The sequence below is a fragment of the Haliotis asinina genome, chromosome 2, assembly GCF_037392515.1.
Source record: "Haliotis asinina isolate JCU_RB_2024 chromosome 2, JCU_Hal_asi_v2, whole genome shotgun sequence".
NCBI classification, from domain to species: Eukaryota; Metazoa; Mollusca; class Gastropoda; order Lepetellida; family Haliotidae; genus Haliotis; species Haliotis asinina.
In genome coordinates this window covers 81,110,169-81,126,850 of record NC_090281.1, presented here as the reverse complement: position 1 = coordinate 81,126,850, position 16,682 = coordinate 81,110,169, and the positions used below count along the sequence as shown (strand labels likewise).

Here is a 16,682-nt window from a genome sequence, read left to right as displayed (position 1 = left end):
ATGAAAGTACATGTTTTCGAAATAATTTCGGTACCACAATTTGATGGTACAGTTTCCATTCATTCTCCGCAGGAACATCCAGCGACCTATATTTCCTCATCAGAACACCGTCCTTGTAGTAATAACGAACTGGAACCTTGCTAACCTCCTCAAAAGAAACAGCCTTACTAGCCAACTTCTGCACTTCAACATCCTCACCCTGTGCACTAATAAGCTGCTCTCTGGAAAGAATGTGTTCACCACCTGAGAAACTATCTGACTTATCAAGAAGTCCTGAAGAGTTACTACTCTTTGAAGATAAATCATCTGTCTCCACCTCACTCAAAGAATGATCCATGAATGTACCTGACAAATCATAAATGGTATCATTCTGCAAAGAAGTCTTGGAAGAAATGTCTTGTGACATTGAACGAGTCACTGCACAAGAGGGAAAAATACCTGGAAATTCATCCTCCAACTTTTCAGTACTAACTGAATTCTCCGGCAAAACAGTGACAATAGGATCAGCGCCAACTTTAGCCCCCATAAGATCATTACCGATCAACAAATCGAAACCGGAAACTGGGAGAGAGTCAAGAACACCAACTTTCACCTCACCTGAAATCAGATCTGAGGTCAAATTCACAAAATGGAGAGGAGCAGAAGAATTGCCACCTATACCCTTTTTCCTGAAGCAAAACATCTGAGTTAGCTGAAGACTCATCAGAAAAAGGCAAAATATCCTTCAAAATCAGAGATTGAAGAGCTCCAGTATCCCTCAAGATAATAACGTTAACGGGCCGTGGGGTAGAATTATCTCCCATAAGTGACACAGAACCCTTAGACACAAGACACACAGACAAAACTCTCCTCAGAACCACCTGGAAAGAAAGGCTTAGGTGCGATGGACGCAAAAGCCTGTAGCCTTATTTTTAAACGGGAGTTTGTAACATGCAGACATCAAAGGACCTGGCTTCTTACAATACGCACAAACAGGATCAGAACCACTGGTACTCTTCACAAGATCATAATCTGAGCTTTGCTGTACTGACAGAGCTGAATAAGCATCCTGAGCTTTACCCTTTAAATCAGTTTGCAATAGCATAGTCCGTGACTCCCTAGACCACTTGAGATTTTCAGCAACTTTCTCAAAATATAGAAAATATTTGTCTACTTCTTTCTCGTTAAAAGCAGGTACAAGCCTAGCATGCCTTGCAATGTCAAAAGTGGAAGAATCTGAGGTCAGAGAAGGGTTTTCAATTTTTTTCAGAGCAATTTCTTTGTCAATTTGCAATCTCTTCAATTCTACAATTGACAATACAAACTTCTCAAGTTCAAACAACATTTTGCTGGTTGAACAATTAACTAGTTGCAAAATTGAAAAAATTGACATAAATTTCACAAATGGTCTCAAATGTCAAATAAATTCGATCCCGGACGAGCCCCCAATTTTGTTACGGTTAGTAAATTTACCGTGACAACAATATAAGAAATCCCCTTATGAACCAGCAAAACAGAACAAAGACAAGTTTAAAAGATTCAGATATTATTATTATGCAACGAGAGCAAGTCAATATAACAATGCAGATTTCAGATACAATTCAAGAGAGACAAAATCTAAGTCAATGGGTCACAAAATACAATATAGCAAACTAACCAAAGTCTCAGTACAAGAAGTAATCAACTATGCAGAATGTCAACACAGCGATCGGTGTGACAGCAGGTAATGTAGGTCAGGATTTGACGGGTTTTGATGATCAAAAATATATAGAAAATACATACTCGTAACAATATATACTATAAACAACTTAAAAAAATATGTATATATAGACTTATACCTCGTGACGTCATTTATACCCTTAGGTAAATGCAACTATTTTGTGGTTAATGGGTACTTTAAACCATATGCTAGAACATGCATTGTAGCAATTGATTCAATATTCGTCGAGTTTCAGTGAAATGAAATGTCGTCAAAAACAGTGGAAAACAAGGGTGCTGAAACACACGAGCACCATGTTTGATTCAAACGCCCAAGCACAATAGCCTAGTGGCTGTGGAAGACAAACTTCCCATGCAGCTTGTGGCAACGTACATTCTTTTAAAAGAAGCTACAGACAGCACTGAAGCCTCACAATTCCTTCACCATGCAAGACCAGTGAGTGAGTGATTGAGTGAGTTTTACGCAGCACCCAGCCATATTCCAGATATATGGCGGCGGTGTGTAAATAATTGAGTCTACACCAGACAATCAAATGATCAACAGCATGAGCATCGATCTGCGCAATTGGGAACCGATGGCATGTGTCAACCCGATCCCGTGAGTTAGTCGCCTCTTCCGACAAGCATGGGTTGCAGAAGGCCTATTCTACCCCGGACCTTTACGGGTTATGCAAGACCAGACCAGTGTAGAGATCACATATACTCTAGGGGTTACAAATGCATTTAAATCATTTACTGGCATGTACGAAAGTGCCCGAGAAGCACTCCAGAAATGTTGCATGAACCTCAGGGTATTTTCTATCACGAATATTAGCTCTGGTTAGGTGCACGAGTTGTACATTTTCTGGATATGCACTGGATAAATTCCTGGTATGCTATCTTGAACCCATTTTTGTCAAAACTTTCAGGTCGTTGGAGAATCACGGGTTGTAACCAGTAAGTCTATACGTCTGATTATCATGTGAAGAAAATTTGCATCCGATGACTACCACAAGCCCAGCCATCAATCTTCAATTTTTTTGTAACTTTGCAAATGCTTTTATGTGTTTATCACCTACATATACTGAATGAAATCCAACTCACAGATCTGCATCATCCAAAATACTAAAGTATCCGGAACTGATAGCAAGGACCTTCTCCTTTCTTGCTGAAGTGATCAATGCTTTGTGTTCCTTGATGGATCTTGACTTTGTTTCAATATTCCCACCTACATCCTGATTTTCGCAGACTGATTTCTCACTCTCCGATATGAATCTCCTCAAAATTAATGTTTGATATTACTACTTAAATTTATTCAAAGCTTTGAATTCCCAATAGCTACACTGAATGGGGAAATTGTCTGTGTTCTATGTACATGAGTACAAGTTAAAAAAAAATGTATATGTGAAAGTAGTTTTAACGTATACAACAGATGTTTCCATACTGGAGAAACGTAATCCGAGCTATAAATGTCTAAACAAATTATTGCATCATTGTCTTTGTAATTTGGCTTGAATACCGCATAAATAACCAAATTGTATATCCTCTCTCAGTCACTCATGCACCTCGTGAAGCACAGACATCGATGTAAACTTCACAAACTGAAGAAATATTTATAGCTAAACGTTCATGTCTTACTGCTTCTTATGCATCGAAAATCTAAATTCGTGGTTGATATATGGTCTCGGATCTGATGGCATTTTTTCAGTTCTCAAATTCCAAGCTCTCTGCGAATGGCGACCGTTGGAAGCTGCCCTGTTAGCTGTCAATCTCAAACTGAATGTGAAGTCCGTATACGGTGAGATCAATCTGGCATCCGATCTGAACATCAACAAAAGCCTTATTGCACGAGCCCCAGAGCCAGACACCATTCACGGGGAATTCCTGTATTTTGTGGATGTCAGACTCACCATGCGAGGTAGGTTTGATGAATTTGTTTTCAAAAACGCCGAGTGACGTGCAATTTCAAAACTGGCATTGTGAGATCTAATGGTCATAATTTCTTAAAAACTATAGTGGTTCGAATTTTGGATCTTGAAAAGAATATCCTTGAACTGTTTCCGGAAACAAACTTGCTGAGGGTATTCTGTAAGTTTCGCTGTGCATCGCATACATTGAAAGTTCAGTTAGGTAGATTTTAATGTCTTGATAACCCCAATGCATAGTTTTGAAGAAAATGTCTTCTAGGCTTCTTTGAAGACGAATTTCATATTTATGTGTCCTCATTATATAAACAAGAAGATAACAAGTTTTACCTGAATGTTATTATGATAACCCGTCTGCTTCATGATGTATCAACTGCTATTATTTACGAAGACAGAAGTTATTTAATCTTTGGTGTTGTATTTATAGACAACCTTGCCAGTTTGACATTGTTTTGAATGGTGCACGGCTGATGTCATCGTTAAACGGCCGCGACATTGGAGTACATCTAGCTGTACACGCTGGGGAGAGTTTGATGCAAGTTTGATCATGTCTGAAATATGGAGATGCCAGCATGATTCCAACAATAACTCTCCTTCTTCAGGACAATCCAGTTCCACGTACAAAGAGGAACTGCGGGACCTCAAAGAATACGCTTTAAAACTTCGAACTAAAGGCGTACATTATGTCAACTACAACGTGCTGGGAGAATTTCCAATCGAGGTAGGCAATCTTTGACCTAAAACATGAATTCTTATTCTTATTAAGGTGTTGATTCAAAGTTAGGTCTTGAGGTGATGATAATTTTGATGGAGGTGTGTGTACAGTGTCAATGACCCCTTCCTACACCCATTTTCATGGACACCCATTTGGTAAGAATCCGTATTTGAAGTTACAGACATGACCGCATGCATCACAGAGACTGGTGTTATCAGCTTTTCGTTTCTTATCTTGGTATGCTTGTAGTCAAATCTGAAGTATCGAATGACACGCTTGACTCGTTTTGACCATCAATATCCATTACTGAAATAAATTTTATCAGTTTCTCAGTATTATCCTAACCCCTGGGGATGCAACCTGCAAGACAGTGCTAATAGAACTGCCAGTCAAACGTGTAAAAGGCACCAAAATAATAGTGGTCAACAATCATCACATGTACAGTTTCTTTTCAGCATAATTACAGGTAAAGTATATCATGCATCGATATACTTTACTGAAGCCTTAACGGAAACGTTAACATATTTCGTTGTAAATCATTCTAGGGTAAATATTTTTTCCACAAATAGCCCCTGAAGAGGTATTTTACGTTCGACCTTCGAGCGATTTGCGAGAAGAGTTTTAGGAGCTCGACTTTGAGGAGCATGTTTAATGACATGATACAATCTTTGTGCTAGAGCTTTTGTCCGAGTCCATGTTTTTAATTTTCTGTGAAAGTGTTAATAACCTTCCGGCGAGTTACCACTCGCTGCGGCAAAAACTGTACATCGAGGAAATGGTAGTTGGTTCAACTATATGACGGACATCCGTAAATAATGAAGTCTGAACCAGACAATCTGATATTATCATCAGGGCATCGATCCACCCAACCTGGATTCGATTATACGTATCAACCAAGTCAGCGAGCTTGATGGATGTAACGCAGTTGATCCAATCTTGTTCCGTTGCGTACTGATGTTTCGTTTATATCTTGGTTGCTTACAGGTGCTGTACTTTGTTGTACACCGTCCGAAAGATGCGGAGATGGCCAGGTGGCGATACAGAAACGAGAGGACTGAGATGACATTTCCACTGATTCGCATTGAGCATCTGGATGACTACCTCAAGGACAACCAATGCAACTAAAATAGGCTCGTTTTACCTTTGCCTGAATAAAGCTATGTGTCCTCCGCCGTGTTTGGACAAATGTGTAACAACCTTAAGTTTTTGGAACAGAAACGCAATACATGAACAGATAAGCAGGGTTGTAAAAGGACAAAGAAATTCAATAAAATCCATCATGTACTAGCACTCACATTCACTTTTTAAAACGTTCCTGATTTGTAGCACCCATCACAAAGGTAAAACGTCACTGTCAAAAAATGCTGAATGTCTCATCAGAAACAGGTTCCTTTTGATGCAAAGGGAAAAAGTAGCTGTCAAAATGTTGTAAATGTAAGCCACATGCGCATTCAAATAAGGAGGTTTTTACCAATATATCAGTAATATCACGGGCGACACCAGATAAATAGATTAATAGTTTTATGCCTTCCCTCTTCGATGTAGAGTTAGGATACACTGAAACACTTGATTTGTTTTCTGCCTTGTGTAAATACAGCTAGTACAGAATAATCATATTGCATCAGTTCATCATCATTGTATAAAGAGAGTGATTTTGTGATTACAGAGAATTACATAAAGTAGAAAGATTTTTCATCGTGTAAGACTTCAGTATGCCCATTTAAGCTAAGGGTGAGTGACTTTGTTATACCTTGCTCTCAGCAATATCCTAAGAGTATCACAAAGGGGGACACAGAAATTGTCTTCAGACATTGTGCCAATGTGGGTAATAATCAACCCTTGTCTTCAGCTTGACGAACGTATTTCTTTGAAGGTTAGGCTCCCCAACCGCCCCTTTAGCTAAGAACAATCACATATGCACCTATCAGAAAGGGACTGATTATTTAACAGGTCACCAATCTTTGCAAATTGAAAGATAAGATTATGTAACATTAGATATTGCGAGTTATTTTTATCGTCACATTGGCAATGTTTTAGCCATATCGTGACCAAAAGAATAAATTTGATAGATTATAATTAATGGTAAAAAACTGTCAACGAAGGACAGTAAAATAACTTTGCCATTTGTCATATATTCAAGGATTACAACGCAAGACCGTCTCGTGTCGTCATCACCTTTTATAACGGAATTCCATCTAAACAATCGTTTTTGAAGGAATTGAAACCGTACCATTATTTGCAATGAGTCCCGAGATGAAACCAACTGAACATCTTTCGGACTTTGTAAGACGCTAAGTTGGAGCTACACCTTATCCTGAAGTGAAGAAATGAGGCATAAACTGTATCAGGAATAGCAGAGGAATCAGATGCTTCTGGCAGTGACAGAGTTTAGTTTGTAAATTAGAGCAATATTCTGGCAATGTCACGTTGGGGAACACTTCAATAGGGGGATGGAACCAGGGTCTTCGGCTTGAAACGCTTTAATCACTAGGCTACCATTACATTACATTTTAAAACAAAACATTTGCGACAGTTAGCTTTGTTGGGTAGTCATGGTGACTATACTTTCCTGTACTGTCGATGTTCACGTTTTTGTGTTTTCTTCTTAGATTAAAACATGGTAACACATTACTGCAATTTCAGTTATGTGTTTTTGCTGAATCAGAATGAACCATGTTGGACTTACCATTTTAAATACGTGTAATGTAGGTTTTCAAAACATATGCACCATCATGTGTTTTCGTTCACATCTTGAAAAAGTGGGTTATTGCATGATTGATGCTAGTGGACAGATTTCATTATAACCTTGAGCATGAAATCCAAATTCAATATGGTAAGTTGTCATTTGTACGTTAACTACCATGGTGCCTGTAAGCGAATACAATTACTGTGTCATCATGAGTTTTCAGTTTCTAATAAAATATCTTATGAGCACAAACTTGGTGTAGTATCAACTTTCTTGAAACCAACCCCCTAACCTTAATTATGCTGAAATGATATCTAAAAGAAACATATTGAACATATTGTATCTTACATTTGTTCAATCGAATTAAGCAACACTGTGATTGAATAGCAATAAATTAGTTGTTTTTGAAAAAGAAACAAGGTCTTGAATGGAGGGAGCATTTATATTTTGGTGATATTAAATGTGAATGTAAATCATTTAAATTAACCATTCTCTCACTTGTAAATCATTAACTGTGAACGTATTGGATTGTGATGATTATGTTGACTATGCAAGAGGAAACACTGAAAATAGTAAGGCATTTCTTGTCAGCTGCACATGTGCCTCCATACGTGAAATCATTTAAGAGACGTACATGAAAATGATGGCCGACTTTTGTGCTTTCGTCAATAAATGCCAATTGTTATTGGACACTTGATCCTAGCCACCTCACTATGAAGGAACGACACATACATATATATATAGATAGCTCTCGCCACAGCACACACATCAGTGTAGTAGATACACAGTAGAGAAGCAACCATGAAGCTGTGTTGGTTCCTTTTGTTTGGTGTTACCATGTTCCACTGTAGTGTATGTCACAACACTGGGGAGGACGACCAACTCTTCTATGTGGAAATTGAGGCACCTGGATCTGGTCATGACATAAGGGTCACCATGGCAACTATAAACGAAACCTTGCATAGTGTAAATGGCATCACAGTTGAACAAGCTTTCAAGGTAAGTCCTACTTAGTTTAATAACATCATATTCTGTGCGATATATCTTAGCTCGGAAATTGCCGAATCCATTTATGTTAACCGATTTCTGTTAGAGAGGAACTTTTAAAGCAAAGACATATTTTCTAATCGCGGATCATCAACACTTAGTGAATACATACTACAAACAATTTAAAACTTTTATATATAAACTTAAACCTCGTGACGTCATTTATACCCTAAGGTAAATGCAACTATTTTGTGGTTAATGGGTACTTTAAACCATATGCTAGAACATGCATTGAAGCAACTGATTCAATATTCGTCGAGTTTCAGTGACATGAAATGTCGTCAGCCCAGTGCATGTGGAAGACAAACTTCCCATGCAGCTTGTGGCAACGTTTCCTTTAAAAGAAACTACAGGCAGCACTGAAGCCTGACAATTCCTTCATCATGCAAGACCAGTGAGTGCGTTTAGTTTTACGCCGCATCCAGCCATATTCTAGATATATGGCGGCGGTGTATAAATGATTGAGTCTACACCAGAAAATCCAATGATCAACAACACGAGCATCGATGGGATGGGATCGGTTGGGAACCGATATCATATGTCAACGAAGTCTGCGAGCCTAACCACTCGATCCCGTTAGTCGCCTCTTCCGACAAGCATAGCTTCCAGAAGGTCTATTCTACCTCCGACCTTCACGGGTCATGCAAGTCCAGTCCAGCGTAGAGATCACATATGCTCTAGGGGCTAAAAATGCATCATTTATTGGCATGTTCTAAAGTGCCCTGGCATCTTCATAGTGCCCGAGAAGCACTTCAAAAATGTTGCAAGTACCTCAGGGTATTTTCTATCACGAATATTAACTCTTGGTTCGGTACTTGAGTTGTGCAGTTTCTGGATATGCACTGGATAAATTCCTGATATGTTATCTTAAACCCTTTTTTATCAAAACTTTCAGGTCGTTGGAGAACCACGTGTTGTAACCAGTAAGTCTATACACCTGATTATCACATGAAGAAACCAGAAACACACCCTTCAACCCTCAGTTTTCTTGTAACTTTGCAAATACGTTTATGTGTTTATCACCTATATATACTGAACAAAATGCATATCAAAGATTTGCATCATCCAAAATGCTAAAGTATATGGAAACGATAGCAAGGACATTCTCCTTTCTTGCTGAAGTGATCAATGCTTTCCTTGATGGATCTTGACTTTGTTTCAATATGTGTCCCACCTACTACTTGATCTTCTCAGACTGATTTCTCAGTCTCCGATATGAATCTCCTGAAATTAATGTTTGATATTACTACTGAAATTTATTCAAAGCTTTGAATTCCCCATAGCTACACTGAATGGGGAAATAGTCTGTGTTCTATGTACATGAGTACATGTTAAAATTATATATATATATGTGAAAGTAGTTTTAACGTATACAATAGATGTTTCCATACTGGGGAAAACGTAAACCGACTTAAAATGACTAAACAAATTAACTCTCTTCCTTGCCTTCAGGCTATTAAAAATATTTCTTGTAAACATCCACTTTTAATTGAAATTATTGAACTGTATAATACTCTTGCTACTGGCCAATACGACATCGTCTTTTGTTGGTTACCCAGTCACGTAGGCATTTCTGGGAATGTGATGGCCGATCTTGCTGCCAAGGCAGCACTCAACAAATCTGTGACACCACTCAGATTACAAAGCTTGCATTAGAACGTATATCCGTGATCTGATGCAGAAGAAGTGGGACACTCAAGTAGGTATCAATAAATTACATGAAATAAAGCCGTATATTGGCTACACCTACTTGGGTTGTCAGTCCAGATTTGAGGAGGTGATCATGCGACGATGTCGTATTGGCCACACAAGATATACACATAAATATTTGCTTAAAGGTGAGCATCCTCCGTTTTGTATCCCTTGTGATGGAAGAATCACAGTCAGTCAAGCATATCCTGCTGGACTGTGTTGAGTATTCCATCACAAGGGATCAGTATTTTAATTCACGAACTCTGAAGGATCTTTTTAATAGCACAAGCTCTCATTTAATCATTGCATTTTTAAAAGAATTAGATTTATTGACTGAATTGTAAATAGATAAATATTTTATTATTGGAAGTTTAAATTGGTAACTGTGCTTGTTAGTGGCTGTGTCCTCAAAGGGGGTTGAAGTACTGTAAAACTATTGTCCCCCTGAGAGGGTACGTAAGTCCACAAACATTCAAAGTAAATTCAAATTTTCACGTTTTTAATCGTAGCATAAGTGTCTTTTTATTTGCATGGCTAGATTTCCCAAATTGCTGACGGCTGAGGGGATGATGTAAATCCAGCTAGGGTCCATGCAGGTAGCAAAGGTACTGTAAGTCCCCATGGTCCCTAGTATGGTGATCTACTTTCAGTTGTTAGCAATCTATAGCCCATTTTTATCTTGTATTGTCCTCTGTAGATAAATTGTTTTAGGTATAGTTACTCGTTGACAGGTTTTATAATAGATATATATATTTCATTTCAGTATTAAATGTTCTCGTCACGATATGGCTGAGATATTGCCGATGTGACGTTAAATATTAACTCACTCACTCACTAAACAAATTATTGTGTCATTTCCTTTTCAATTTGGCTTGAATACTGCATAAACCATCAAACTGTATATCCTCTCTCTGTCACCCATAGAAATTGATGTAAACTTCACAAGCTGAAGAAATATTTATAGCTAAACGTTCATGTCTTACTGCTTCTTATGCATCGAAAATCTAAATTCGTGGTTGATATATGGTCTCGGATTTGATGGTATTTTTTTCAGTTCTCAAATTCCAAGCTCTCTGCGAATGGCGACCGTTGGAAGCTGCCCTGTTAGTTGCCAATCTCAAGCTGAATGTGAAGTCCGTATATGGTGAGATGAATCTGGCAAATGATCTGAACATCAACAAAAGCCTTATTGCACAAGCCCCAGAGCCAGGCACCATTCACGGGGAATTCCTGTATTTTGTGGATGTCACACTCACCATGCGAGGTAGGTTTGATGAATTTGTTTTCAGAAACACCGAGTGACGTGCAATTTCAAAACTGGCATTGTGAGATCTAATGGTCATAATTTCTAATACAACTGTAGTGGTTTTAAATCGATTTTGGATGTTGAAAAGCATATTCTTGAATTGTTTCCAGAAAAGGACTTGCTGAGGGTATTCTGTAAATTTTGCTGAACATCTCATAAAGTTCAGTTAGCTAGATTTAGATGCCTTGAATAACCCCAATGCCTAGTTTTGAAGAAAGTGTCTTCTTGGCTGCCTTGAAGACGAATTTCATATTCATGTGTCCTCATTATAAGAGAAGGAGACAGCAGCTTTTACCTGAATGTTATTATGATAATCCATCTGCATAAAAAATGCATCAACTGCTACAATGTACGAAGACAGAAGTTATGTAATCTCTGGCGTTGCATTTATAGAGAACTCTGCCAGTTTGACATTGTTTTGAATGGCCCCGAGTGCTTACCCCATTAGGAAAATCAGCTAAATCATTCATTCTGGACTTTTGCAAGAAACTCTGTGAAAGGTCTTATCCTGGCCGTATCATCAGTTATGATGTTGTAGACCTGTCCACAAAAGGACCACGAGAAGACATCCTCTGTGCCTTGCAGCAAAGACTCAGCAACCTTGATGAAATCCTAGACACCAGCCTCACCATTGACTCCATAATCAACATAACCTCAGCCTGCATTGAATCACCCTACTTCACCTGGGGAGAAGAAATCTACGAACAAATACATGGACTGCCCGTGCGTTCGCCACTATCGCCCATTCTCAGCGAAATACACCTCACACACTTGGAAGGGAAAGCCTTTCTGACTTCACCCATGTGTTGGCATCGTAAGGTTGACGACACGTTTGTCATTCTCCACCCTGGCCAAGATCCAGACCAGCTACTACAACACCTAAACAGCCAACACCACCGCATTAAATGTACTATGATTATTCACCCGAATTAGACAACAGAACCATTGCCTTCACACCATCAGCATCATCTAAGCCACCAAGAACAAAAACAGTCAGCACTGATAAAAAATCTCCAACCCCTACATTGACAAGACTTCACACCAGATTAGCAGATTTCTTAAGCAACGAGCCCAAGTTCTCCACTTCAATAACAACCTTCTATGGGCCAATGGGCGTAACCACATCATAAGTAGAAAATCCAATCCAAAGAGTGTTGTCTACAAACTTGACTGTAACTGTGAACAATCATATACTGGCCAAACATCCAGGCCAAACATCCAGGCCAATCAACAAATCAGCTATTTCAGAATATATCCAGTCCAACCCCAATCACCAAATCAACTGGACAGAATACACACTACTGTGTACCAACCAACAAAAATTAGCAGAGGCCATCATCATCAAACGACACAGACCCCTGATCAATAGAGATCAAGGTTACTTCATCCAGTCAGCATATGAGGAACTCATCAAAGAACCGTAAGTGCTTGTAAACATGTTCCACTCTCCTGCTCTGCACACTCCACTGCCTCTGTATGTGACTGGTCTCCACAGGTAATAAAAGAAGTTGCCCATCCATAAAATCTGTCCTCATCTGATTCACCAACTTCTAAACATGCCACTCAAAGCAGATCCCAGTAAGATTCCAACAATAACTCTCTTTCTTCAGGACAAAGCAGTTCCACGTACAAAGAGGAACTGAAGAACCTCGTGGAATTCGGTTTAAAAATTCGAACTGAAGACAAACATTATGTCAACTACAACGTGCTGGGAGAATTTCCAATCGAGGTAGGTAATCTTTGACTAAAAATATCAATTCTTTAATCTAATTAAGGCGTTGATTCAAAATCAGGTGTTGAGGTGATGATAATTTCGATGGAGGAGTGTGTACACTGCCAGTGACCCCTTCCTACACCCATTTTCATGGACATCTCTTTGGTATGAGTCCGTATTTAGACTTAAGACATAATCGTATACATCATAGAGACTGGTGTTATCAGCTTTTCGTTTCTTATCTTGGTGTGCTTGTAGTCAAATCTGAAGTATCGAATGACACGCTTGACTCGTTTAGACCATCAATATCCATTAGTGAATTAAATTTCATCAGTTTCTCAGTATTTCAGATGCAACCTGCAAGACAGTGGTAATAAAACTACCAGTACAACGCGTAAAAGGCACCAAAATAATAGTGGTCAACAATCACCACATGTACAGTTTCTTTTCAGCATAATTACAGGTAAAGTATATCATGCATCGATATACTTTACTGAAGCCTTAACGGAAACGTTAACATATTTCGTTGTAAATCATTCTAGGGTAAATATTATTTCCACAAATAGCCCCTGAAGAGGTATTTTACGTTCGACCTTCGAGCGATTTGCGAGAAGTGTTTTGGGAGCTCGACTTTGAAGAGCATGTTTAATGACATGATATAATCTTTGTGGTAGGGTTTTTGTCCGAGTCCATGTTTTTAGCTTTCTGTGAAAGTGTTAATAACCTTCCGGCGAGTTACCCCTCGCTGCGGCAAAAACTGTACATCGAGGAAATGGTAGTTGGTTCAACTATATGACGGACATCCGTAAATAATGAAGTCTGAACCAGACAATCTGATATGAAGGGGTATTTTACGTTCGACCTTCCAGCGATTTATGAGCTTTATTTCGGAAGCTCGATTTTGAGGAGCATGCTTAATGACATGATATAATCTCTGTGCTAGGGTTTTTGTCCGAGTCCGTGTTTTTAGTTTTCTGTGAAAGTGTCAATAACTTACCAGAGATCAACCGCCCCAGCAAAAATTGTACATCGTGGAAATGGTAGTCGGTTCAACTTTATGACGGACATCCGTAAATAATGAAGTCTGAACCAGACAATGTGATATTATCATCAGGGCATCGATCCACCCAACCTGGATTCGATTATACGTATCAACCAAGTCAGCGAGCTTGATGGATGTAACGCATTTGATCCAATCTTGTTCCGTTGCGTACTGATGTTTCGTTTATATCTTGGTTGCTTACAGGTGCTGTACTTTGTTGTACACCGTCCGAAAGATGCGGAGATGGCCAGGTGGCGATACAAAGACGAAAAGACTGAGATGACATTGTCCATGACCCGCATAGAGCATCTGGATGACTACCTGAAGGACAACCACTGCAAATGATATAGGCTCGTCTTTTCTTTTGCCTGAATAAAGCTATGTGTCATCCACCTTGGACAATTGTGTAACAACGTTAAGTATTTGGAACAGAAATGCAATACATGAACCTATAACCAGGGTTTAACAAAAGACAAACAAATTCAATAAAATCCATCAAATGCTAGCACTCACATTCACTTTTTAAAACGTTTCTGATTTGTAGCACCCATCTAAAAATAAATGTGATTGTGCCAGTGTGGGTAATCAACCCTCGTCTTCAGCTTGACGATCGTATTCCTTTTAAACGTTAGGCACCCCCACCGCCCCTTTAGCAAAGAACAATCACATATGCACCTATCAGTAAGGGATTGATTGTTTAAAAGGTAACCAATCTTTGCACATTAAATGATAAGATTATGTAACATTAGATATTGTGAGTTAATATTTGTCGTCACATTGACAATATTTCAGCCGTATCGTGACCAGAACAATGAAGTTTATAGATAATAATTAATGGTAAAAACCCGTCAACGAAGGACAGTATAATAACTGGATTATTCCATATTCGAATTCAACACTAGTAACAAAATGTAACACAGTTTAACTACAGAGGAGAGTACACACCAAAGACAGGCTATACATTGCCAACAACTGAAGGTAGAGGGGCCATGGAGACTTACAATGCCTCTGTTACCTGCATGGTCTCTCACTGGATTTACCCCATCCCTTCAGCTGCTGGCGATTGTACTTAAGATTAGCCACAAATTAATATGACAAAAATACTACAGCTAGAAAAGCGGAAGATTAAATTTGACTTCAAAATGGGGACTAGTGTACCCTCTCAGGAGGACAACAATTTTACGGCGCTTCAACCTCCATTGAGGATACCACCACTAACAATCTAAGAGATTAATTCAAACTTCCATTCATAAAATATTACTTTATTTACAAATCAGTCAACAAATCTAATTCTTTTGAAAACGCAATAATTAAATGAGCACTTATATTGCTAAAAAGGTCTTCCAGGGTTTGTGAGTTGAAATATTTATCCCTACACTCAAGGAAGACATGCTTGACTGTGACTTGCGTGACGGTGATTCTTTCATCACAAGGGATGCAGAACGGGGGGTTGGGGGTGGGGGGGTGGGGGGGTCCTTACCTTTCAAAAGGTATTCATGAGCTTATCCTGTGAGGCCAATACGACATCGTCGTAGGATGACCCAAGTGGGTATAACCAATAGAAGGTTTTATTGCATGTGATGTATTTAAACCCACTTGGGTGTCCAGCTTCTTTTAGAATACACTTTCTAATGCTAGCGTTGTAATCAGTGTAGGGAAGAAGAAGTGGCATCACAGATATATTTAGTGCTGCCTTGGCAGCAAGATCGGCCATCATATTCCCAGAAATACCGGTATGGCTTGGTAACCAACAAAAGACAATGTTGCATTGGCCAGTAGCAAGATCATTATATAATTCATTAATTTCAGTTAAAAGTGGATGTTTACAAGAAATATTTTTAATAGTCTGAAGGCAAGAAAGAGAGTCTGAATAGATCGTATATTGTTTACGTTTAGGGTGTCTTTGAATATATTTAAGAGCTGTTAAGCTGTGAAAATAGAGCTGTTATAATCCGATAATCTAGAAGATATTGTTCTGGATCCCTGACAATGGCACTAGCTACTGCGCCATCGTCCTTGCACCCATCTTTAAATACGGATTTGTAATCGTTACATTTACTTTTGAATTGATGATATTCGTGTTTATATTTTAATTCATTCGTTTCTGGCTTTTCAAACTATATTAGGGCTATGTCAACTTGTGGCTTAACCAATTGTCACGGAGAAGAAAGCACACGCTAAGGAACTATATTTTCCAGTTCAATGCCGGCAGCAGAAATGAATGGTTTAATTCTTAGTCCAAGAGGTGGAACAAGAGAAGACCTTTTGTTGTACAAATCCTCACAGCGTGGATCAAAACACAGAGAAATGCGGGGTTTGACTCGTTAGAATATAGTTTAGTAACATACTGTATTGATAATTATACATGACGTTGGGTAAGAGAAGGCCCATCTGTTTCGACGTTAAGGTTGTCAACAGGAGAAGTTCTGAAAGACCCAAGACAAAGTCCCAGACCTTGATGATGGACAGAATCTAATAGTTTTAGGTTGCTGTTGCAGCTCCACCATATACAGTGGAGCCATAATCATTCTTCGAACGGACAAATGATCTATATAGGTGTAGGAGAGCTGCTTGATCCCCTTCCCACTTTGAATTAGACACGACTAAATCGAGTGCCTTCAGGCATTTAGTTTTCAGGGATTTGATATGCGAAAGAAAAGCTAAATATGAGTCGAAAATCTGACCAAAGAACCGACCTCCTTGACACCTTTGATGGGAGTTTCATGCCTTATGTGGTTTGTATTTATGGCACGCGCAGAAATGTTTGCAATTGGTTTAGAGTTAGAAGATGTAAAGCCGTTTTCAAGACACCATTTATTAATGTTGTTCAAACACTACTGTAGTTGTCGTGCAATAGTATGCATATTCTTACCGCGAC

General features: G+C 38.9%; 2 protein-coding genes across 2 annotated transcripts; both read left to right on the top strand.

Moving 5' to 3' along the window:
• The first annotated feature begins 1,665 nt into the window (after nt 1-1,665).
• LOC137272050 (uncharacterized) lies at nt 1,666-5,442 on the top strand. Its single transcript, XM_067804422.1, has 5 exons — nt 1,666-1,707; nt 2,607-2,634; nt 3,386-3,595; nt 4,205-4,323; nt 5,302-5,442. Exons 1-5 carry the CDS (start codon nt 1,666-1,668, stop codon nt 5,440-5,442), a joined length of 540 nt encoding a protein of 179 aa, XP_067660523.1.
• Nucleotides 5,443-7,129: 1,687 nt separating this feature from the next.
• Nucleotides 7,130-14,149, top strand: LOC137272049 (uncharacterized). The gene is made up of 6 exons (XM_067804421.1): nt 7,130-7,150; nt 7,784-8,002; nt 8,946-8,973; nt 10,797-11,006; nt 12,659-12,777; nt 14,009-14,149. Exons 1-6 carry the CDS (start codon nt 7,130-7,132, stop codon nt 14,147-14,149), a joined length of 738 nt encoding a protein of 245 aa, XP_067660522.1.
• The last annotated feature ends 2,533 nt before the right edge of the window (nt 14,150-16,682 follow it).

Excerpts from the sequence above, each read along its gene's own strand:
- LOC137272050 (XM_067804422.1), top strand. The coding sequence starts at position 1,666 with ATGCAGAATGTCAACACAGCGATCGGTGTGACAGCAGGTAAT. Across the intron at positions 1,708-2,606 it reads TCGGTGTGACAGCAGGTAAT|GTCGTTGGAGAATCACGGGT; the intron begins GTAGGTCAGGAT and ends CAAAACTTTCAG. Across the intron at positions 3,596-4,204 it reads TGTCAGACTCACCATGCGAG|GACAATCCAGTTCCACGTAC; the intron begins GTAGGTTTGATG and ends CTCCTTCTTCAG.
- LOC137272049 (XM_067804421.1), top strand. The coding sequence starts at position 7,130 with ATGAAATCCAAATTCAATATG. Across the intron at positions 8,974-10,796 it reads AGAACCACGTGTTGTAACCA|TTCTCAAATTCCAAGCTCTC; the intron begins GTAAGTCTATAC and ends TATTTTTTTCAG. Across the intron at positions 11,007-12,658 it reads TGTCACACTCACCATGCGAG|GACAAAGCAGTTCCACGTAC; the intron begins GTAGGTTTGATG and ends CTCTTTCTTCAG.